Here is a 23,900-nt window from a genome sequence, read left to right as displayed (position 1 = left end):
AGGTCACACTTGATGTGGTGAACACCCCAACTGTCACATCCCAAAAACCGAGTTAAAAGAAATTGGGTTAGTGAAACCAAGAGTGGTCTCATCCGGATATTTAGTTTTGATTGTGAAAATTATGTTAAGTAAATTGATTTGGTTCAGTGGTTAAGTGTTATGTTTGTGTGCAAGAGATCTTATGTTTAAATTTCTTTCCTTGAGATTTTATTAATTTCTAGTTCAATTCATATCCCTAGTCTTTTGGCTTAAATCTTATTTCTGTACAAGTTATAACAAAATGAGTCTGCTGGTTTAATGGTAAGGCTTCAGCTTACCCTTTAATCTTATGTTCAAATCCCTGCATATGTAAAGTGGAACAATTATTTTTGTTTTAAATTTGGAAGAAAAATCTAATGTGGATAGTGATAGGAGTTAGTGAGATTAGTGGGGGGAAGTAGTTGATTTTTAATAAATAAAAATATCCTCACTTTCCCCTTTCAGTTTTCACCTTTTTTTCCTTTCCCTTAATGTTTTTCTTTATTTTCTTTTTGGAGTTTCATTTCTTTTTGTTCTTCTTCATGACGGATTCTTTTGTTTTTTTTTTGCTTCCATTAAGTGCTGAAGGATTAAACTTTTTGACTCTTTGTTTTCGGTTTTAATCCAAGATTCGTGTAAGTAGTATCATTCTATTTTCTATTATTAAGTTTTAGTTCATTCTTGAGCAAGTTTTGAATAATTAATGCTTAGTTTTCGTTCTGCATTGCGTAAAGCATTTTCATGATGTTAAACCAGGCAAATGGTGGGAGAATAAAAACCCTCTAGTAGTGTAATCGCTATTTCAACGTGGTGCATGTGCAGTAAGTGCCCGTGTGCCTATTTCAACTCGAGTTTGAATCGAGTTGAGTTTTCGAATTCGAATAACTTGAATAATTCAAATAACTCGAATATCAAACTATAATATTTTACATTTTTACCCCAAACTCCCAAACTTTTTTTACTTTTCCCTCAAAACTTTTACTCATTCCCACTTTCCCCCCAAAACTTTTACTCCCCTCCCCTCCCAACCCCCTAATCTACCCAAAATCTATTTCCCACCAAAATTTTACTCTCTCATTTACTTTTTCTCAAAATTTTACTCCCAAAAACCCTCAAACCTTTTATTTTCCCCCAAAATTTTTACTCCCTCCCACTTTTCCCCTAAAACTTTTATTCCCTTCCCATCTACCCCAAACCCTCCCCCCTCTAATTTTTTTTAATATTTTTCCTCCAAAATTTTACTCCCCCTATTTACTTTCCCTCAAACTTTTATTCCCCAAAACTTTTTATTTTCCCCCTAAACTTTTACTTCTCACCCATTACTCTCAAATAAAAAATCAAAATTATCCAAAAAAAATCACTAAACATAAATAGTAATAATTTTATTTATATCTACTATTTATATTATTAAATTAAATTTCACATTTTATATTATTTATATTATTGAATTGTTTAGTCATATTGAATATTTATATTAAAATTGAATTATTAATTATGCCATAAAATATTCGTGTTAAAATTTTATTTTGGTATCAATTTCACATTTTATTTTTAAAATAACTTTTACTAAAAAATCATATTTTTATATTTAATATATTTTTTAATTCCAAAATACATAGTGACAAGAATCTGAAGATAATTGAAACAACTAAGCAAGCAAAGAAGCTAACCAGTATATAAAAAATTAATAAATAAATTATGAGGTGATGAAAGTTAATAAAAAATTTGATTAAGGTGGACAAATTTTATTACGATGGGTGACGGTGGTTACAAGGACCCAAAATTATTTTTTAAAATTTAACTCGAACAAATATATTCGATTCGATTCGATTCGAATTCCATTTCACTCGACTCGATTCGAGAAAACTTCAAATAAAGTTAGGATGATAAAATGAGATTTGAAAACTCGATTAACTCGAAAATTTTTTATTCGATTCAATTCGATTCGATCGAATGCTCACCCCTACTCGAAACTCGAGAAATTCACAAAACATGAGATATTTTCGAAACTTCCCAATGCCACACGGTTGTGTGCCAGGCCATGTGGTAGACCGTGTGCATCACATAGTCGTTTGGTAGGCCTGTGGAGCACACGGTCGTGTGGGTAGGCCGTGCGGGGCACACGGTCATGTGAAATCATGCAGGCCTGTTGGTAGGCTATGTGGGGCACACAGCCGTGTGAAATCGTGTAGACACAGGCTAGGTTTTGGGCCATGTGGGCCTTTTGGGACAACTTTGAGGCCCAATTAGGAGCCGATTACGAAACTCAAAAATTAGGTCCATGGGCATTATGTAGGCCCAGGAAAACGTTAGTTTCAGTAAACAAACATGAGTAAGTGTTGGAGGTATGTTAAATAAGTTTCGGTAAGTATAATAATGTGTTATGATTTGCTATAAGTAGGTACGTGAGTTAAGCTTGTGTATTATACGTATTTTGTTATATGTTTTGACAAGCTATCTGATTCGACTATGTAATATGTTATGCTATGATTTGTATAAGTTATGTGTTATGTTACGCTTTGTATAACATCTATCTATGTATGCATGCCATACAACCTATGTGATATGTATGTATGTAACGTGACTTTGTATATGCATTGAGGTGGGTTATGATATGATGGAGAAAGTGTTCTATGGCAGTTTATACTGCAATTATAGAGGCTAGATCGCAAATTTATGTATATGGCAGCTTAGTTGCAATTATGTGAGTTGCACACCGCCATATATAGTGGTGTGATTGGATGGATGGACTCTTGTAGTCCTATTTGGTGTGATTGGCTGGTCGGAGATGGTGTGTAGTGGATGGGGGTATGATTTTGTATGATATGATATGATATGATCTGATATGATATGATATGAATTGATATGGTTTAATTTATGATATGCTCTGGTATGATAAGATATGTTTCAATATATGTTGAGCTTTGTTTTGATTTATGATATGCTTTGATATGTAGTATGTTATGAAATTATGAGTTGCTTATTGTATATGCAAAACCATAGTAAAATTTCTTTTTGTGGGTTAGATCACACAATGGGTTTCTAACTCACTTGTTTGTGTATACGTTTCAGGTGAACCTTCGACTTAGGATCGGACGGCGTGCAGGAGCTTGGATTGTTTCGGCTAAGTAAATATGGTGATTTACAATACAAAATTTGTTCTCGAATTTTTGAAGCTATATTTTGTTTTTGGGTTGTGTTTTGTTTTAGTTTTCTTCGTTGGTTTTTGGAAGTTTTAACGTAAACTGCAAAATTATACAAGCTAATAAATTAGAATTCGATTTTCAGAATTAAAACTGTGAAAAGTTTTCCGCTACAAATTAAGTAAACCTTTAGGTATTTTTCTGTAAATAAATAAATAGTTTTTAAGAAATGTTAGCATTAACCAGAAGAGGTTCGCTCAAAATCAATATTTGTGAAGTAAACAAACTTGAAATAAATTTCGGGACTTGAAATAAGTGTTTTCGAACTTAAGCTTTTCTGAACGTCTGTGAGAGTTTTTGTCAAGTTTTATGCTTTTGAAATGCACAATTAAGTTTGATTTAAACAAGACTTTTAAACAAACTAATGTAATTCCTCCAGATTCAACCATAACGTCTAGACCGTGTTTGAAATATTAGGTTGATCATCAAACCATGGGATTCCAAATATATTATATTTTAATGATTTATAGGGGAGAAAAAACTAGTTATTATCTACATCAGATAATAGGAATTTAACGGGTCTTCTCTCGAAGGTCCTGGAAAAGTCTAAACAAATTGTACATATAGGTTCAAAATATGAAAATTGGACCACCCGGTGGTACCGATGCATCAAATCAAAAGATTGATTCCAGTTAGGCAAAGATTGACCCATCCTTAATATAACCTTTATTATTTTACATAATCAGATTTTTTTTTTTCGGGGGGGGGGGGTTATATAATAGTTGTTTAGCTCATTAAATTCAATTGTATATCTCAGGCTGTTTAGTTGACCCCAAACTATTGGAGAAGTCTTTCTGATCCAAATAATTGCACCTACTTTCCTAATATTTTATGTGATTAATTTTTTATTCTATTCAATAGTTGTATTTCATATAAATTAGGTATGTAAATTTTGAATAAATTTGATAAAAATAATCATTAAATAATAAAGAGGAGGGATGTATAAATTAAATGTAGTTTCACACTTATATTCTTTTACAATTAATATTTTAACAATTCAACTATTATATATACACACTGTTTTTATCGATGTGATAGATATATCAGATCAGTTCGAAAATTTATTTGCATAACAACTGAGAAGTTCAAATATGTCGATAAATTTAGCAATTGGGTCATTAAAACATTATTTGTCTACAAAATCACGAAAGAATTTAAAATCACTTTAGTTTTACACCAGTGTAGTTGGATCCTTTAATAATAAATATATTTAACTAATAATTTTCATCATTATTGATGGAAGGCTAAAGTACTAAAAAAGCACCTCGAATATAATTCGAAAATCAATTGCGCCCCTAGTTGAAAAGTGCAATCAATTGGACCCTTAATCCAAAAATAACCATCAATTGCTCCTTTCGAATTGTCACTTCTGTTAAGACCCCTAATGGGCTGTTAACTGTTAACGTGATAGTTGACATGAAAATTTTATTAACATGGTGACTGACGTGGAAAGCTTAATTAATTTTTTTATTATTTTAAAAGAGCCTAATCGAGTTATATAAAAATTCTTTAAAAAGTGATTAAAATATTTTAGAAATTATAGAAATTTATATAAAAATAATTAAAATGAAAATAAAAATATTAAAATTATTCTAAAACTTTAGCCCAAAAATTATTAAAATATTATACAATTTTGAAATTTATAGAAAATCTATTAAAATGATCAAATATCATAAAATTTTAATAAATTATAAAACTATTAAATATTATAAAATATTATTAATATGTTCTGAAAATTGAAGGTATTAAATAAATATTATAAAAAAATTAGAAATGATAGAAACTTATATAAAAATAATTAAAATGATAAAAATATAAAAATTAATAAAAAATATAAAAAAACTAATTAAAAGTATAAAAATTTGTAAAAATTTAAAAAATATAAGAAAATCATATAAACTTTCTATTTTTTTAAGGTTTGGATTAGATTGTAATGGCTGCTTGAAGTGCGATGATAATTTGACTTGAATAGGCTGTCGAGTGAAGGGTTTGAGAGATAATGAATTTAGTGTTTGGTGGTTTAAGGTAAGTAATGATTTTGGTTGAAGAGAGGTGATCCATCAACGTTGATAAGGATGGTTTATGACATATGATGTAGGGTAGCATATGTGGGAAACCAAAAAATAAGTAGTAATTTTTATTAAAAAGTTTAAAAAATGATTAGAAATTACTAAAATATCATAATTTTCTTAAAAATTTATATAAGTTATTAAATTTTATTAAATGTTATAAAAATTTAAACTACTACCCCTATTATAATTTTTTATTATTTTTATAATTTTTGAGAATTTTATATAATCTCTAAAAATCAATTAAGTCCTCCTAAAATAATTAAAAAACAATAAAATCCTTCACGTCATGAAAATTTTCATGTTAACTACCACGTGTCAGCAGTTAACAAGGATATGATTGATTGTATTTTTAATTGAGAACCCAATTAATTATGGAGGGACTTTTTATAGTAAAATATCACTAGTATAAAAGATTGTAAGTTTTCGAATTAAAGATTGGTTGACTTGGGATTTGTATTTAATACAAAAGTTTTTCTTCATTTTATCATGTCACTGGATCTCTTTTTTTTCTATATTTAACGCTGACTAATCTTTTTGATGTCTATTGTTCTATAATTTTATTTTATTTTTTTGCAATTTTATGCCTTTGAATCAACCAAGTTATCAATCTTACGTAAGAGTTTTTATTTCAAAATATATATATGTGTTTGTTCGTCAATTTTTTTAAAAAAATTTTGAATATGAAAATAAAATTTTATAGGTTAATAATTTATATTAGAAGTGATTTTAAATGTGGATAATTAGTTTATCAATTAAGTTTAATAAATTATTATACCAATCAGATTAATTGTTTTCAATTGTTCACTAATAGAAACAAAAAAACCAAGACAATGTCGTAATGCAAAAGTGAACATTGTTCCTTTCACATCTTTCTTTCAAAAATTTTGGGTTCGGAAGATTGGGATTTTCTTCAACTTGAAAATGCAAACACCACAGTTCTCATCCACATCCTTTAAAATCTCTAACCATGCAAATAAAAATGGTCCAAAAAGAGCGTCTTACATTAACAATTTTTTTCCCTGAAAACCCGAAAGGAAAATTGAATTTGAAGCAAGTGAATCATGGATGACGAAAAAGGCCAATGGTAAAGGTGGACGTGGAAGCAACTGGGTTGGAGACAAGTGGATTGAAAGTGGGAGTGGGAAGGTGAATATTATATTAGCATTACCCCACCACGGAACATTTGATGCACAAAATCATTATATATATATCCTTCTTGGGATTAGGTCAAAGGGGAAGTCCTTTTAGGTTCCTCTTTCATCTTCATCAAAAGCATCTCTTGAACCCCTTTTTCCCAATATGACGCTCTTTATATTTTATTCCTCTCATCTCCTTCCTTTACCATTCTCCGCCCAACAAGGGTGAACCACTCTCCCACCACTTCTTTTTCTTCTTGGTTCCTCCTTAATGATTTCTTATTTCAACAATTGATGCGGTGAATATATATATTTTAATCATTGTCTAATTAATGCATCACATTTTCTGTCGTTAGACTTTGCACTGCATATTTTGTTATCTTTACTTTTCTATCAATACAAAGTCGCTTATTGAATTCGTGTCACCAATTAATATACTATTATAACGGTAATGAAATCATTTAAATTTTTTATATAATGTTTTTGTTCAAAAAAAACTATTTCCCTAAAAAATTTAAAGTCATGATTTAGACTACGAAATTTTATCATTTTGTCCCATTTTGATTCTTAAACAATCATTTATCATATTTTTTTATCCCAATAGGATTAATATATATTGCCCTCTGAATTTATCCATTTATACTTAGTTGGTATCTAACATTTTAAGAGCCTAATTGGTACCTAAACTTAGATTTTATCACATAATTTGTTATCTCTATAGTAATGTCATTAAAATTTGTTGACATGACATTGATAACTAATAAAAAATGATACGTGATAACCTCATATCATAACACGCAATAAACCCTAATAGAAAAGCAAAATTTTATAAATTTATAAAAAATTATAAAATTTATTTTACATTGAGAAAGAACTTAGACAAGTTCACCTAAATATATATTAATATGGACAAATTCAAGGGGCAATATATATTAACCATTCCTAGATAAACAACCGTTATCGATAATAACGTGATATGTGGCAAATTCTTAGTGGATTTCAATAATTTTCTTTTTGGATAAAAATAATAATTTAGAAATCAAAATAAGATGAAAAAAAAATTAGAAACCAAAATGGAAAAAAAAAAGAAGGTATAGTTCAAAGGTCAAATTGTAACTTAAGGAAAAAACCTATCAACTTCTCTAAAAAACTATCCATTTAAAAATAGGGTAAAGTATACAAATGGTTACTAAACTATTGTTCGTGTTCTATTTGGGTCACTAAACTTTTAATTTTTTTTAATTTAGTCACTAAACTATTCAAAATCAAATTTTTTGGTCACTGAATGTTAAAAGCCGCTTGGAATTTGACGGAAGTGCTAACATAGGCTTTTTTTATTGATCTAATAACAAATTTTAACCATTGATGTTTATAAAATTTGTCATGTTAGTTCAAGTTCTACAATATTCAACAATTTAGCCCTCAAATTTTAATTTTTAATATTTTGTAAATTTAAAAAACCCCAACACCCAAACCTTTATTTCTCAAATTTTCATCTGTAATAACATGTCTATTCTCCAAAAACTCAACAACCAATCCCCTCATCCCTAATCTATCCTTTGCTCATTCTCTACACACATCTCTTCTGTCTGGGCCCATTTGACCTAACGAGCCCATATCAGGCAACTACACCAAGAAGGTTCACAAAGTTGGCTGAAATGAATATATGGCGACGGTAGGCTACCTCCTCAATAAGCACATAAAAGATGAGTGTTTCAACACCATCAAAACCTTCAGCTTCACCACCAATACAGAATCTTCTCTCTCGATCCTCAACCCTTTTGTCCAAACCTTATCTTGTTTAGACAAAGGCCTTACATGCAAGCATGCGTTCGATTTGCTCATTGCACGTCTTTGCAAGATCAAAAGGATTGAGGAGTCGCTACGCATGGTTTAAACTATGATGGGAAATAGTAGGTTGAACGTTGCCACCTTTCATCCAATTGTGAACGTGTTGACAAAGGAGAAGATGGCGGAGGTGTGGCTGGTGGCGGATTTGATTAGAGTTGTTGGAGTTTCACTAGACGTGATGAAATATAATTTTTCTAGTGTTGATATATAATTTGTTTTCCAATTTGAACTAAAATGACAAATTTTGTGAACATTAAGAGTTAATTTTTTTTATATTTAGGATCAATTTGATAGAATGTGTAAACATTAGAGAGCTAAATTTGTTATTAGACTAATAAAAAAGCCCACGTCAACGCTTCCATCATATTATAAAAGGCTATTAATGTTTGGTGACAAAAAAATTGAATTCAAATAGTATAGTGACTAAATTAGAAAAATTAAAAGTTCAGTGACCAAAATAAAACACGGGCAATAGTTAAATGACCAATTTTGTATTAAACTACTTTCTTTAATGTTTTTCCTTATTTAAAAATAATATTTCATTTGATACATTAATTGGGGATCTAAAATTTTTTTATTAAAATTAAAAGAATACAAAATTAAAATATCAAATTAAACATTAAAATTAAAATATAAAAAATGAAAAATGGAGTAGAGAATTTAAGGATGTTGGTTGGTTGTGGCAGGAGTTGTGGTTTAGGGGAGTCTAAGTTAAATGAGTGGATTGCATGAGAGGGAGGTGGCAAATCAACTGCCTCCGCCGTCCTTTTCTCTCTATTTACGTTGGAAATCACTAAAAAGTAGAAATGCCCAATACAAACTTCTATTTCAGATTTGCTTCTTCTTTATTTTTCTCTTTTATCATGATATGGAGAGGCCTACAATGTCGGCCCCTTTTTGTCATCTTCTTAATTACACAAAGGGTTTCCATCCAAAAATCAAGTCGTCGGTTACTAATTTTATAGGTCATCAGTTATTTGGGTTTTTAAAAAAAAAATAAAGTAATGAAAAATTCAATTTTTTTTGGCTAAAAATAAAAATAAAAATTCAATTTGAACTGGATTTTTTATTCCATTTATATGCTAAAGGTTGAATCTTCAATCTTCAATTTGATTTTGATGATGTTGATAAGTATACAAGTAAATATGCTATTTTATCAATTGAATTTGTATTATTTAAGTAATATATAATTAAATATTTACAACTATGATTGATAAATGAAAATCAATAAAAATGGAATTGGTTAATGATTTAGGGTGAGTTTGGATGGGCGGTGCGTTTACCTGCGGTTAGTGTAAAAATAGCGGTGGCGGTGAGATTATATACTGTACCATGAGACAAAAAGTAAACTAAACGCACCGCACCGTACCCAATCACCCATCCAAACCCACCTTTAGTTTTATGGTGAAGCGAGCTGCGATCTCGGAAAGCCTCGGCCAACTCCCTAATCATTTGTTTTAACGATTACAAAATGTTCCATCAATATAATTATAAATTTGAGTCAGCAACTGCTCCATCTCATCATATTTCCATATTATAATAGATACCACCTCTATATTCAAGAAACATTTTTTAATTTCCCAATCACACTTTGGTTTATTCATCAAATATATATTTGTATTTGTACCCTATTTATAAATTATAAATCTCTCGAACAAAACATTTTTTTATGAATTTGCATAATTCATATAATAAAAACAAATTTAAATACAACAGTATTAGATTCCAACCTATAACATATAAAGAATTTTTATTTGGTCCTTACCCCACCCCCCCCCCCCAAAAAAAAAAAAACTATATTTCAACATCTAGCCCTCATCAACCTCAATTTGATTGCCAAGTTTAAGACATGCTTTTCTCCATTATGCCATCACTTTGAGCAGCCAATTTTCCAATTTTCTTTCTGGGAATAGAATTGTTGTTGGGGGTAACTCTGTCATTTTGTGGCGCAATGGACCTGGCTACATCAATCATAATCTTGATTTTTAAAAAAGCAGCAGCAGCAAGTGCTAAGGACAGCTAAAAGTTTAGTAGAAAATTTCATAGTAATCATCGTGTATAATTAATTAAACAAATTTGGTTAATTTATAAAACGGAAGCAGTGATGTAAGTAAGATAAATTATTAAACGCTAATCAAATATTTAAAACAAGATTAGCATTATTTGCGAAATGATTACTTTGTTTTAGTCGCCCAATTGGATTTCCAAAATTAGACACAAAGTTGCCGGATTTATTAAGAAAGCTTTGTAATTTGTATCGTTTGCATGAAAGTCTCCACTTTTAGTGAAATCTTTGACGATGCAAGCAACTCTTTTATATACATTAATTGGGAGATAATAGGCTACCTTTTCTAAAGCACACATCACCACCGTCCAATATGTTAATTATTCTGTCTTTTCAAATTTCAGTATTTTAAATTTTTAAAATCTGATATATTCAAATTTATGGAACAAAATAGAAGAGGATTACATTGAAAAGTCTAAAGGGTAGAGGGAGTGAAGGCAAAATTAAACCATATTTAATTTATACATAAAGAAAAAAGAAAGAGGATGGTGGTGATAATGGAGGAGAGGTGCAGAGAATCATCTCCTCACGTTACAACATTTTTATCCAAATTGTAGCAACTGGGCGTAGCCCACAACCCAGCTTGGATTCCATCAATTAAAATATTTTAAATTAAGAAAAATCAGAAAAAAAAAATATTGTAATCACTGTCTGCAATTATTTACCAGTGCCATCTGAGCAATTGCATTATGTGAAATTTCCCATGTCTTCTCGCCTTCCAAACAGCAAAGCGAGGAAAATAACTATTCTCCTTCTCCACGAGAAATCGTCGTCTGGAAAGTTATTGAAGGAGGGAACTTGTTTTCAGGTTTTTCCTTTCCCAGAAAATGTGCGAGCCGGAGGAAGACAATGCGTGTCCGTTCCCGCCCAAACAACTACAGCCACAACACCAGGGAATAATGGATTTCGATGATCTGGACCTCCAGAGTTCCTGGCCGTTTGATCAGTTGACTTTCCTTTCTAACCCCACCTCTCCTTTCGTCACCTCCTCTTCTTCTGAGCAGCCCTGTTCTCCTCTATGGGCTTTCTCTGATGATGATAAGCTTGGGTCTGCCGCTGCCGCTGGTTACAATCTTTTCGTCACGTGTTAGTCCTTTTTTAACTTGATAATTTTGCTTATCTGTTTTCTTCCTTTCTGTTGTTCTTTTTGTCTTGGTTTACTGATTTGGATTAGCTTTTTCTTCCCTTATCTTTTGGCTGTTTTATGGTTTCGTTGGTTTATTTGGAGCTTGAATTTGGTTTTCTCTGTCCCGGTTGAATTGTTTTTCCCCTTAAATTTTCTTGGAATTTTGGGTACTTTCTTAGAAATTGGTGACCCTAGACTTTTATGCACAAATTGGCCAGTCTATTTCTGGTCTTCAAGATTCAAAGCTCAGTTTCCCAATCAATGCCCCAGAAAGTAAAAGAGGTCTGCTGAATACGTCATGCCTCCAAGTTCAACAGTCTTGCACCTGAATTTTAGAATTCTCTGGGTTTAATTCATATTATCATATTAGAAACTATACATATTTGATTGGTGCAAGCATCTATTGCTTAGCTGAGTGTATTTGTATTTGAAGTTATATACTAAATGCAGGTACTCCGAATCCAGTAAATGAAAATGCAAAGGAGGAGAATGATAATAGAGGGTTGCCATCTCTATTTCTGGGATTGCTGCCCCTTGAGAACCCAGATAGTTATTGTGTAATTAAAGAGAGGATGACTCGGGCGTTGCGTTACTTCAAGGAATCAACTGAACAACATGTTCTAGCACAGGTTTGGGCACCTGTAAAGGATGGGGGTCGATATGTGCTAACAACATTGGGGCAACCCTTCGTCCTTGACCCGCATAGCAGTGGATTGCATCAGTATAGGATGGTTTCTTTGATGTACATGTTTTCTGTGGACGGAGAGAGTGATGTACAGCTTGGACTTCCTGGCCGTGTTTTCCGGCAAAAATTGCCAGAATGGACTCCAAATGTACAGTATTATTCCAGCAGAGAGTATTCTCGGCTTAATCATGCTCTGCATTACAATGTTCAGGGAACTTTGGCATTGCCAGTCTTTGAACCTTCTGGACAGTCTTGTGTGGGTGTACTCGAACTCATAATGACATCACAGAAGATTAACTATGCACCAGAGGTTGATAAAGTATGCAAAGCACTTGAGGTTGGGTTTCTTTCCCTACCCACTTCTTTTTCTTATTTGTTTATTGCTAAATCATCAGTCTTCATTGGCTACTTTGGCAGATAAAACTTTCTTTCATTCTTAATCATTGGTTCTTAGAAAATATTTCTAGTTTTAAATGCTCTGAGATTCCTCGGTTCTTTGTGCAGGCAGTGAATCTAAAAAGCTCAGAAATACTGGGTTACCCAAGCACCCAGGTGAGATTTAATTGTAATCTTGTCAAATCTCTAATTCATTTGGATGTTAAAGACATGTTCTTTGTTTTGTTTGGCTTTTTTATAAAACTAACCTAAAAAATAATTAATTACTTAAATAACTTATTTTTTTTAATAAAATACAAAAATAACTCAAAATTTACAATAAAAGTTAATGATCTAAAATGTTTGGCGCCACCAACATGCCACATCAGCAATCTGAATAAAAAAAATTAATTTTTTGGTGAAGTCATGTAACATGGCGCGCGCACCACTTGTATAAATATTAAGAAAATACTTAAATTTTAAAAAATGTGAGATACTTTAAGCAATTTTACTTTTTTTTTGATGGAGTTAAATAATTTGGCGCACCAACCCTGTTCTGCTCCTATTCTGCTGCTATCCTTTTTCTGATTTTTTTTATTTGTTTCTCATTTTTTTTTCATTTTCTGTTTTTTTGTCCTTTTTCTGATTTTTTTGTTTTTCTTTATTATTTATTATTTATTTTATAATATTTTAAATGCATATTTTAAATATTTTATAATATTTTTTGAATTTTAAATATAATTTTTTTAATATTATAAAACATTCTTAAATTAATATTATTTAAATTATTTTTAAAGATATTCAAACGTTTTTCTTAAATTATATTTAAAATTTTTAAAAAATAGTATTTTATTAAATACAATATTATTTTTTAAATTATTATATTCAAATAAAGTATTATTTTAAAAAATAATTTTTAAAATTTTTAAAATATACATTTAAAATATTATAAAAAAAATAATAAATTTGAAAGGTAATGTCTTTAAAAATAATATATTTTAAATATTTTATAATATTAAAATTTAAAAATCATATTATAAAATATTTAAAATATACATTTAAAATATTATAAAATAAATGATAAACAAATAAAGGAAAACAAAAAAAAACTGAAAAAGTAAATAAAGAAAAACAAATAAAAAAGAAAAAGGAAAAAAAACAGAACAAGGAAAAAATGTAAAACAAATAAAAAAAATCAGAAAAAGGATAGGCAGCAGAATAGGGTTGGTGGCGCTAAATTATTTGGCTTCACCAGAAAAAGGTAAAATTGCATAAAGTTCCCTTATATTTTCAAAAATCGTAATATTTCTCTAGTATTTATATTTTACCAAAAAATTAATTTTTTATCTAGATTGCTGACGTGGTATGTTGGTGACGCCAAACATTTTGGCTCCACTAACTTTTATGGTAGATTTTAAGTTATTTTCATATTTTATCAAAAAATAGGTAATTTAAGTAATTAATTATTTTTTGGGGTTAGTTTTATAAAAAAGCCGTTTTGTTCTTTTTGCTCCATGTTCTGACAAACTAATCCCTATGTGCCAGATTTGCAATGAAAGTCGGCAAAATGCGCTGGCAGAAATTTTGGAGATTTTGACAGTGGTCTGTGAAACGCACAAACTACCTTTGGCTCAGACCTGGGTCCCCTGCAGGCATCGCAAGGTTTTGGTCCATGGTGGTGGTCTAAAGAAAAGCTGTACAAGCTTTGATGGTAGCTGCATGGGACAAGTCTGCATGTCAACAACTGATGTGGCTTTTTATGTTGTAGATGCTCACATGTGGGGTTTTCGGGATGCTTGTCTTGAGCATCACCTACAGAAGGGTCAAGGGGTTGCTGGGAGGGCATTTTTATCACTCAACTCATGCTTTTGTTCAGACATCACCCAGTTCTGCAAAACTGAGTATCCCTTAGTACACTATGCTCGTATGTTTAAATTAACCAGCTGTTTTGCAATCTGCTTACGGAGTGCTTATACAAGAGATGATGATTATGTTCTCGAATTCTTTTTGCCCCCTGCTATTGCCGACTGCAATGAACAACATGCGTTATTGGGTTCCATATTGACAACAATGAAGCAGCATTTCCAAAGTCTTATGGTTGCTTCTGGAGCTGAATTGGAAGAGGATGAAGGATCTATTGAAATCATTGGAGCTTCTGCAGAAGAGAGATTCGTTACAAGACTAGAATGTATTCCAATACCTCCACCTGTGAAGTCACCACCTAAGAATAACACCTCACCCAATAAAGGAGAATTGCAATTAGATTCTTCAAAGCAACAATTAACTGTGAATTTTGACCCTTCAGCTCATGGAGGAAGGGTTGTCGCTAGCGGAAGCCACAATCTTGATTGTCCTCTACAGAATAAAGACTTGAAGAAACCAGAGAGAAAGCGTGGGAAAACTGAGAAATCAATTAGTTTGGAGGTGCTCCAACAGTATTTTACAGGGAGTCTCAAAAATGCTGCAAAAAGCCTTGGTGGTATGCATCTTCTTTCTTTGATAAATTTTCATTATTATTTTTACGTAAAAGAATAAATGTTTTGGTACCTATCAGAGTGAACTAACTCAGGGAGCTTCTCTCTTTCCAGTTTGTCCAACTACAATGAAGCGCATCTGCAGGCAGCATGGGATCTCGCGGTGGCCATCTCGTAAGATCAACAAAGTCAACCGTTCCCTCACTAAGCTAAAACATGTTATCGAATCTGTACATGGTACTGATGGAGCATTTGGTTTAACTTCGCTTGCCAATAGTCCGCTACCTGTTGGTGTTGATTCTATTTCATGGCCAACAGGTTTGAACGGGTCCAATCAACAAAACTCACCAAACTCTAGACCTTTTGAGCATAAAGGTGAGAAAAATGATTCACCAACTTGTTTGACACCACAAAGTAATGGACAAGTTGTAGTGGAAGATCAGTTGCTGGGAGGGAGGACACTGAGCCCAGAACCTTTCCCTCAGCAAAATGGGCTTTCATCACACTTTGATAAAGGGGTAAAAAGATCCAGAAGAGGGAGTACCTCAAGAGAAGAGAGTGCTGGGACACCAATTTCTTATAGTTCATGCCAAGGTAGCCTTGGAATTGAAAATGCTGCTACTAAGGCTTCGTTCGGTTCCATCCATGACCAATGCCTTAAAGCACATGGGTCTCCTGAGTTGGCCTTTCAACAACTTTTAGGGGAACCAAATATATCAGCCATGTTCTCAATGCCTAAAGTCCTTGTGGCAGCAGAACTTGAAGAACCTATTGGAGGTATGCTAGTGGAGGCTGCTGGAAGTTCAAAAGACTTAAGAAACCTATGTCCAATAGCAGATATTGGTGTTAATGAGCAATTTCCAGAATCTAGTTGGACACCACCGCCATGTTCTGATCTGGCTCTTAAGCAAGCCATGTCCACCTTTACCCAGCCAACACCCCGTGTAACAGCTAGAGAGGAAACGAAGAGTGTGACCATCAAGGCTACTTACAGAGAAGATATTATCAGATTTCGGATCTCCATGAGTTCTGGCATTTTGGAACTGAAAGAGGAAGTAGCCAATAGGCTGAAGCTAGAGGTGGGTGCTTGCGACATAAAGTATTTGGATGACGATAATGAATGGGTTTTGATAGCATGTGATGCCGACCTTGAGGAATGTATAGATGTTTCAAGATCATCAGGCAACAATATCATTAGATTGTGTATTCATGACACCATGGCCAATCTAGAGAGTTCTTGTGAGAGCACAGGAGAGTTATAATTAGGTTGTAGATATATTTGTTAGTGCAATTCTCACTCATAGAATTATAGAAGAGTGAAAGTGCAGATTTTGGTTTCAAGAGCTTTCTCAATTGTAAGAAACTTCTTTTTATGATAGGAGGCTTAATTGTAACTTTAACCAACCAATTCATTCTGAATATATGACAATTTGGATCTAAACTTAGCGGCTAATCTTAAAGCATTTCCCAGAACCAAAGCATTCCTTAATATTCTATGTTTTTCCTTGCAACTACAGAAAGTTGAGGTTTTTGAAGAGTTTAATCCATAAACCCTCAAAAAAGAGAAACAATCCAATAAATATAAATAACTTTAGCATAGAAAATGTTCATGAAGTAAGAACAAGGAGATTAAACCTTAGGGAGGCCACGGTACAGTATGTAAAGATTTGGAATGTTGAAGCATGGTCAGAACTTGAGCAATCATAAAGTTTACATTAATATATTAACTTTAAGCATCACGTGGTTAAAATTCCATGAAATAAGTTTAATATTATATTGAAAGTGTATAAATACAACATGATGCTCAAGTCTACCTGCCTCATGGTTTTTGCTACGGGGAGTATCCAGTTATGCCTATTCCTTGTTGTTTCCTTCACAATTGTTGCTGCTGATGAGGTTGCGTAGCAAGATTCTACTGCATTGACATGCCTCCAGGATTCATTCTACCAAGTGGGGGAGCTAGAAAATTTTTTTTGGGTAGAATTAATTTGTATATTTTTATAATAGTAAAAATATAATTTACCATTTTAATAGTTTATATCTTTTTAATTTTTAAAGGATTAAATCAAATTTTTATCATTTTAGAGGCCAAAGTACAATTTTACCCTTTCTAATTCAAAATTTTATAAATTATAAATGACCTAGATGAAAAAAAAATTTATTTTAGGGGCCAGTCCCTTGCCAATCCTCTTTGGCTTCACCATTGATTCCACCACCCACTCCAGCCTGAGATGGAAAATTATAAGCCATCATGCCCTGAGGCATTATTTGCATGGGAGGGAGGGGCATAGGCCGATTTACAAATTCATTTCTCCCTACATCAGAACTGCTCATGTTGTCGGCAATTGCATTTCTAGATGGCACAGCTTGTGATGATTGAATGCTAGTTGTCCCTTCAAAATAAGTTTTCTGATCCACTGGATGAGTGGGATAATTAACTACTTTCTCTCTGGATTGCCTGGGTGGAACCAGTGCATTGCGACCAGGTAAGGGTTCTATCCTAAAGTACTCATGTTCTACGGCTTGCTTGCTGTATAGGTGAATATTTAGATTTAGCGCCTAGATAATACACCGATATTTGGCACTTAAATATATTAGATTAGTTTTTTTTGTGCGATACATAATTTAATTGTATGTATTAATTAAAATATATTTTATTTTAATTTAATATTAAAAAATAAAAAGAATAGATGGAAAATAAAAAAAAAGCATTTGAAAGTAAGGCCATAAAAAAAGAGGATATGTTAAAAATCAAGGAATTAAAATACTCTTCTTTAAATTAATTTTGTAAAATAATTTTCGATATATATACAAATTTTTAAAATTTTTAAAAATTAAAAATTAATATATCTAGTAAATTAAATAATACATAAAAAATTAATTAATATTTATATTTATGATATTATTATTTATCTTTATGATAATTTTATATATATTTATTTTTTATCTAAAAGATTTGGTTAAAACTTTCAAAATTTATCTAATTACTTAAAATTTGAAATAAATTTTATTTATTTAAAATTGTTAAAAAAATAATTATTCATATGTAAGTTATCTGCATCAACTTGTAATATATATATATATATATGATTCAACACTAAAATATATAAATATTGATTTGTGGTGAAAGCAATTGAGTAGTAAACTCCAGAATATGGGTCTCATGTTAAAATAAAACCATATAATCTACTTTCAAACTTAATTTATCATCCATAGCATAAATTTATGCTTCATTTAATAAAGTAAATAAATTGAGTAGAAAAGTTTTATATTAGCATTCTAGTTATTCAAATCTTGTGAAGTATATATACTCAAAAACAAAACCATTAAACTGTTATTTTACCCATATGACCCAAAAAAATTTAATATTTATAAAAATAACCTTGGTTAAAAAATATTTACCTAAATGACTTGAAATGAACAGTAAAATTGAGTTATGGGAACTAGATGGCCGGCACCACTATTTTTTAATTAAAAGAAATAATTTTTGGGGTTTTAGACACTAGATGGCCAATACCCATGTATTTTTTTTTTCAAAAAGAATTTTTTTGGGTGCTGGCACACTAATGATCGACAACCATTTATTTGATTAAAAAGATTTATTTTTTGAGGTGTGTGGTGCCGGCCAACAAATGGCCAAAGTCACCCGACAAAACGGATGGCATATTGCAACATTAGCCCCTCCTTGTTTTCCCATCTTTTTGTTTAGCAATGTTTATTTGAATTATTATAAAAGATGAAAATCATTAAAGTAGGTTCTAATTTTATCAAAGAAAATCTAATTTAATTGTGCATATTAAACTTAAAATTTTAATAATAATGTGAGTGATGAAATAATAATAAAAAAATACGATAAGTTGTTCAATATTATTTTAAAATATAAAATATGTAATTAAATTTGAGAAATAAAAAAGATGGGAAAACAAGGAGGGGCTTGTAATGCCCAATATTTGTCCGGTCCGTAATAAATAAACCAAATCAAAATTTAAAAAGTCCAAAGTCCAAATACATGGGCCCAACATGGCCCAAATCGTTTTCAACCCAATACCCATACAATTGAAACCAAATCTAACCCAGACCCAATTCCTAAAACGGTGGCCCAATTACTATGTGGCCCAACGATGCAAAATCAGAAGCTGAAGCCCTAGCAGCAATGGCTCTCAGCGCTACAGCAGTAGCACCTCTCTACTCTCCATCGCACGCGCGCGACGCCTCCACACGCCACGTCCACCCTCCGTACGCCGTACCTGCAAGAGGGACAAACAAACAAGCAACAAAACAGATAGCAACAGCAAAGAAAAGGGCAACAATAACAAAAAATACAGCGAATAGGATAGAGAAAAAGATAAAAATTCTCTGTAATTTTTGGCTATAAAAAAGCCGATTTTGAATCTGTAGGGTGGTTACACACACACGCATATTGAATAAAAAAAATTCAGAGAAATCAAAAAAACTGGAAAGGTGATTGCAGATTTCTTTTTTCTTTTCATTCTTTCTTCTGCTTCGATTTTTTTATATCTATTCCATATTCGGTGCAAAAATAAAAGAAAATAGGAGTTAGAGGGTCAAAGCTTACATGGTGGCCGACTTTCCTTCTACTCCGTTGCAATCGGGGTCGGTTGGAAGAAAAGTGGCCTTCGGTTAGCTTAGGCATGGAGCGGCGCAGAGAACCTTTCGGGCTCTTTAGTTTTTTTTCTTAGAAAATGATAGGCTGCTAGTTTTAGGGTTATTTTCGGTCTATATGTGAAGGAAACGACGCCGTTTTAAGCATGCTTCAGTAGCTTTAAAAACGACGCCGTTCAGAAGCCTCCGACTCGAGCGTTTTGCTTCAATGGTCCATTTGCGCGATGAGTCCTTCTATATTTCGCATTGTTTTTATTCAATTTTTATTATTATTTTAATCTATACATTATATTGGATTTCTGTTTCGATTGGATCCATGTTTGAACGACACCGTTTTAAATATTCAAATCCACATGCCAGAGAAGATTTTTGCGTTAAATTGCTTTAATAATCCCTTTGATGTTAAATGGTTTTCAATTCAGTCGTTTGCATATTTATTTCAAATTAACCCTTAGAATTTTGTTTGAATTCAAAATAGATCCACTTTCATTAAATTAATTGATTTATTATCATTAATTTCATTTGTTGTTATAGTATTTATATATATGTATATATATATATTAGTTAACCTAATTTTTATATAAATTCTTTTATTATATAATATTATTTTATGTATTCATTACTTAATTTTATAAATTTTTTTGTGTTTTTAGATATTATCTTAATATAATTTGTACATACCTTTTTTGTTCATGTACGTATATATATAATTAACTTCAAAATTTTAATAATAATACTTTATATTTTTATATATATGCATATATAATATGTTTTTTTAGTATACGTACGTATATATATAATAATATATTATTATTTTCAAATGATATTTTCTTCTGCATAAAAACCTTATTCCTTTTAAATTTGTTATTTTATTTTATTTATTTAACTTTTATATATTATTACTATGTATATACTATTATTTTTACTAGGTTTTATTTATATAAATTAGAATGTAGATAATAATTTTAAGTTATTCACTTTTATTTTACTTCATTTTTTTATTTTTTTATGTTTTTTTAAAATCTTTCATCAAAATTTATTCAAACCTTTTATTTATTTATTTTTTATTTTTTATTCCCTTACCAAATTGTATCAAATATTTGTATTATTTATTATTATTACTATTTTTTTTCATTGTCTCGATTTTTTTAATTAATTATGAATTTATGGGTTGCTTAATTTTTAATATGGATGTTTGTATAATATGATTAAAATCAATGTTTGTATTTGCCTATTATTTGTTTAATTGCTTCTAGTTTAAGTTTAAATTGTCATTTATCTTTTACATTATATGTATCGTTATTCAATCATGTTCCATTTGTAAGAGTTCAATTTAATTAAAGCTTATAATTGTTTTATTTCATAATCCTAAAAAAGGCTTGGTGTTCATAGGTTCTCGAGAGAATTGTGCTCTAACTTACTGGGCTTCAATTCTTCTCGATGAATTTAGATAATCAAGTGTTCATTTTATTAAAACCATACAATTATTAAAATAAAATTATTAAGATTTCAAAATGTTGGATCCTAACTTACTGGATACGACATTTCGTTATCTCTATTTTAAAATAAAGGCAATATTTGACGTTTAAGAATTTCGAAGAATTGAACCCTAACTTACTGGATCCTGATTTCTCGATTGACTTAAATAATCAAATATCCTTCTTAAAACATGTTTTTTTTTAAAATTAAAAAGGGACGAATCTAACTTCGAAGATTGAACTATTGCATTCTAACTCACTGAGTGTGGCGATCTATTTCTTTGAAATGGGTCCGTCCATTTAACCAATTCAATTATTTAAGCTTTCATTTCATCGGATCGTATTTAAAAATCTTTTCAAGTTTCGACACTAAGACATTAAATAATCAATTTGGTACCACTTTTGGGTGTTACGAGGGTGCTAACCCATCCTCGTGTGTAACCGACTTCCGAGCTTATTTTCTCAAAATTCGTAGACCAAAAATTATTTTTAAGGTGATCCGATCACACCTCAATAAAAGATTGGTGGCGACTCCATTTTCAAAATTGATTCCCTTTTTTCAAATCAAAATAAAAAATGGTTTCGACATTCCTTTTGTCTGGTGACTTTGGCCATTTGTTGGCCGGCACCACACACCCCCAAAAAACAAAATTTTTTAATTAGATAAAGAGGTGTCAACCATCAGTGTACCAACACTCAAAATTTTTTTATATGGGTGCCGACCATCTAGTGTTCAAAATCTCAAAAATTATTTTTTTAATAAAAAAATAGTGACACCGACCATCTAATTTTCATAACTCAATTTTACTGTTTATTTTAAGTTATTTAGGTTAACATTTTAAATTAAAGTTATTTTTGTAAATATTAATTTTTTTTAGGTTAGATGAGTAAAATAGCCCCACAACCATTGCAAAAAGAGCAGAATCCAGTCCCTAAAGAGCTATAATGACAAAACAAGGTGGGATCCACAATAAAACAACCATTACTCGATTGCTACACTAAACCAAAAAGAAAAAAGAGGGCTAATCACCTCAAGAACGAAATATATGCGTAGGGACAACTGACACCCAAATAGGTGAATGGAATGGCGATTTGGGGTGAAAATGAGGGGGGACTCTTAGGTTCTGAAAATTACCACTCATCTGTCGACTTTGGGAACCAAATCGATTGCCAACTTGGTGATTTGAGAACCCGATGCAGGTCTAGTCGGTGCCAAGGAGCAGAGAATCTCTACGGTGTCGGGGCACGAAATTTGCCACTGAGATGGTGATTCGAGGTAGAGATTTTCTCACATCTTTGATGTAACAACTCGATTTTAACGATGTCATAAAATTTAGTTTTAGACTAGATTTTCGAAATAAGCTAATAAACAATTAGAATAGGATAATTTCGAGGGATTAAGAAATTTGAATTATTGAGTATTATTGAATTAAATTGATTAATAAAATAATACAGAGAATAAATTGATTAGTAACTAAAATGGAGGAAACTGATAATAGCAATTAGACGATTGCAAAATTAAGAAGCAGAAATGTCAACACTTTCCACTTTCTAGTGTTTAACTTGTTAATTCAGATAACTACTAATTAAAGGTTAATCAGATAGTGAAGGACAGACATCATCATTTTCTTTCATCCTTTCTACAGTCTAGCTAGGAAAGAAAGAAAAACATTTCCTTCTCCATTTCTCCACCATCGCCGAGCTTGCCAAGGAAATTGGTAAGTTTAGTCATAATTTTTTATTGATTTTTTTATTAAAGTACAATAAATATTAAATATTTGAGGAATTGTAAGATTTTAGATGAAATTCCTTTGATGGTAACTTGAGGAAAATTGAAGTTTAATGTTCAAAACTCATGCATGTTAATAGTAGTTAAGATTATAGTTATTTCTATTGAAATTTTGGCGAAAAGTATTGAATTAGGATTATATAATTAAATTATGTTTAATTCATGATCTAATTGTAAGAAATGTAAACTTTGAGGTTTGAAAATAAATAGAGGTAGCAAGAGGTCCTTGTACTATGCTTATTAAGTTGGATTTAAATTCGGTAAGTAAATTGTGAGTATAGAGTGTTTCAGATATTAGGGTGTATAGGGACTAAATCGAATAAAATGAATTCATGTATTTAATGTGTTGATTTGTGTTTGAATTGGATTATTAATGAATTTTCTATATTCAAATTTATTTTACATAGCTAAAGAAGACGTTGGAACATCGAAAAGCAAAGGGAAAGACAACCATCAACAAATAGCTAATCTGGTTTGTGCTCTCATATGGCTGTACCTAAGTTGGTAGGCTTGTTGCCTAAGTTAGTTTTGACACTTTTAGTAAGTGACCTATAATGTTATGTTAGTTGAATTTTAACTTTTAATTACTAGTTAATTATGTTTGTTTATGTGAGTTTGAATGTGCAAATGGGTTGGTTTAGTAATGACCTATTGCAGGTTATGATTTAGTAGTGTTTAAACATGTTTAGATAGGTCGATTGGATGAAAATGTTTTGTGGAAGTTTTAGGTAGATTTAAGTTCAAATGGTTGAGGCATTAAACACTTAGAAGTGTAGAATTTTGACCATTTGACCACTGAGTCTCGAGACCGCTGGATCAAATTTCATTTAAATTTTGAAATCAAGAGTCTAGGGTCTCGAGACATATTTATATAGTCTCGAGGCAATTGTTTCTATGTCTCGAGGCAAAAGAACATCGAAGCTAAATATTTTTCCCTGCTCTAGGTCTTGAGACAAGAAAAATAAGAAAATATGGGAGGTTGGTCTCAAGACATAAAGGACCTTG

At 31.1% G+C, this 23,900-nt stretch overlaps 1 protein-coding gene and 2 long non-coding RNA genes across 5 annotated transcripts; 2 read left to right on the top strand and 1 right to left on the bottom strand.

Moving 5' to 3' along the window:
- Positions 1–10,732: 10,732 nt before the first annotated feature.
- LOC107911355 (protein NLP6) lies at positions 10,733–16,399 on the top strand. 3 transcript variants are annotated; one of them, XM_016839211.2, is made up of 6 exons: positions 10,733–11,431; positions 11,922–12,493; positions 12,661–12,708; positions 14,077–15,010; positions 15,120–15,242; positions 15,324–16,399. In XM_016839211.2, exons 1-6 carry the CDS (start codon positions 11,173–11,175, stop codon positions 16,265–16,267), a joined length of 2,880 nt encoding a protein of 959 aa, XP_016694700.2. In that variant the 5' UTR covers positions 10,733–11,172; the 3' UTR covers positions 16,268–16,399. The 3 variants fall into 3 exon arrangements, with proteins under 3 accessions (XP_016694700.2, XP_016694696.2, XP_040954111.1); XM_016839207.2 differs by having other exon boundaries at positions 15,120–16,399; XM_041098177.1 differs by lacking the exon at positions 10,733–11,431 and adding an exon at positions 11,456–11,753 and having other exon boundaries at positions 15,120–16,399.
- Positions 16,400–18,993: 2,594 nt separating this feature from the next.
- On the bottom strand, positions 18,994–19,784 carry LOC121219806 (uncharacterized). The gene is made up of 2 exons (XR_005916707.1): positions 19,582–19,784; positions 18,994–19,252 (listed from the first exon to the last, which is right to left on the bottom strand). It is a non-coding gene; the product is annotated as an uncharacterized lncRNA (long non-coding RNA).
- Positions 19,785–22,078: 2,294 nt separating this feature from the next.
- On the top strand, positions 22,079–23,503 carry LOC107918335 (uncharacterized). The gene is made up of 3 exons (XR_001690061.2): positions 22,079–22,382; positions 22,753–22,824; positions 23,303–23,503. It is a non-coding gene; the product is annotated as an uncharacterized lncRNA (long non-coding RNA).
- Positions 23,504–23,900: the final 397 nt, after the last annotated feature.

Source organism: Gossypium hirsutum, chromosome D08 (assembly GCF_007990345.1).
Source record: "Gossypium hirsutum isolate 1008001.06 chromosome D08, Gossypium_hirsutum_v2.1, whole genome shotgun sequence".
NCBI classification, from domain to species: Eukaryota; Viridiplantae; Streptophyta; class Magnoliopsida; order Malvales; family Malvaceae; genus Gossypium; species Gossypium hirsutum.
The sequence above is the reverse complement of the archived record's forward strand: the minus strand, read 5'-3'. Positions and strand labels throughout refer to the sequence as shown.

What these genes read in the sequence shown, in the direction of transcription:
- LOC107911355 (XM_016839207.2), top strand. Translation starts at nt 11,173, where the DNA reads ATGTGCGAGCCGGAGGAAGACAATGCGTGTCCGTTCCCGCCCAAACAA. An exon ending in TTACAATCTTTTCGTCACGT is followed by an intron (nt 11,432 to 11,921) that starts GTTAGTCCTTTT and finishes TACTAAATGCAG; the next exon opens with GTACTCCGAATCCAGTAAAT. An exon ending in AAGTATGCAAAGCACTTGAG is followed by an intron (nt 12,494 to 12,660) that starts GTTGGGTTTCTT and finishes TTCTTTGTGCAG; the next exon opens with GCAGTGAATCTAAAAAGCTC.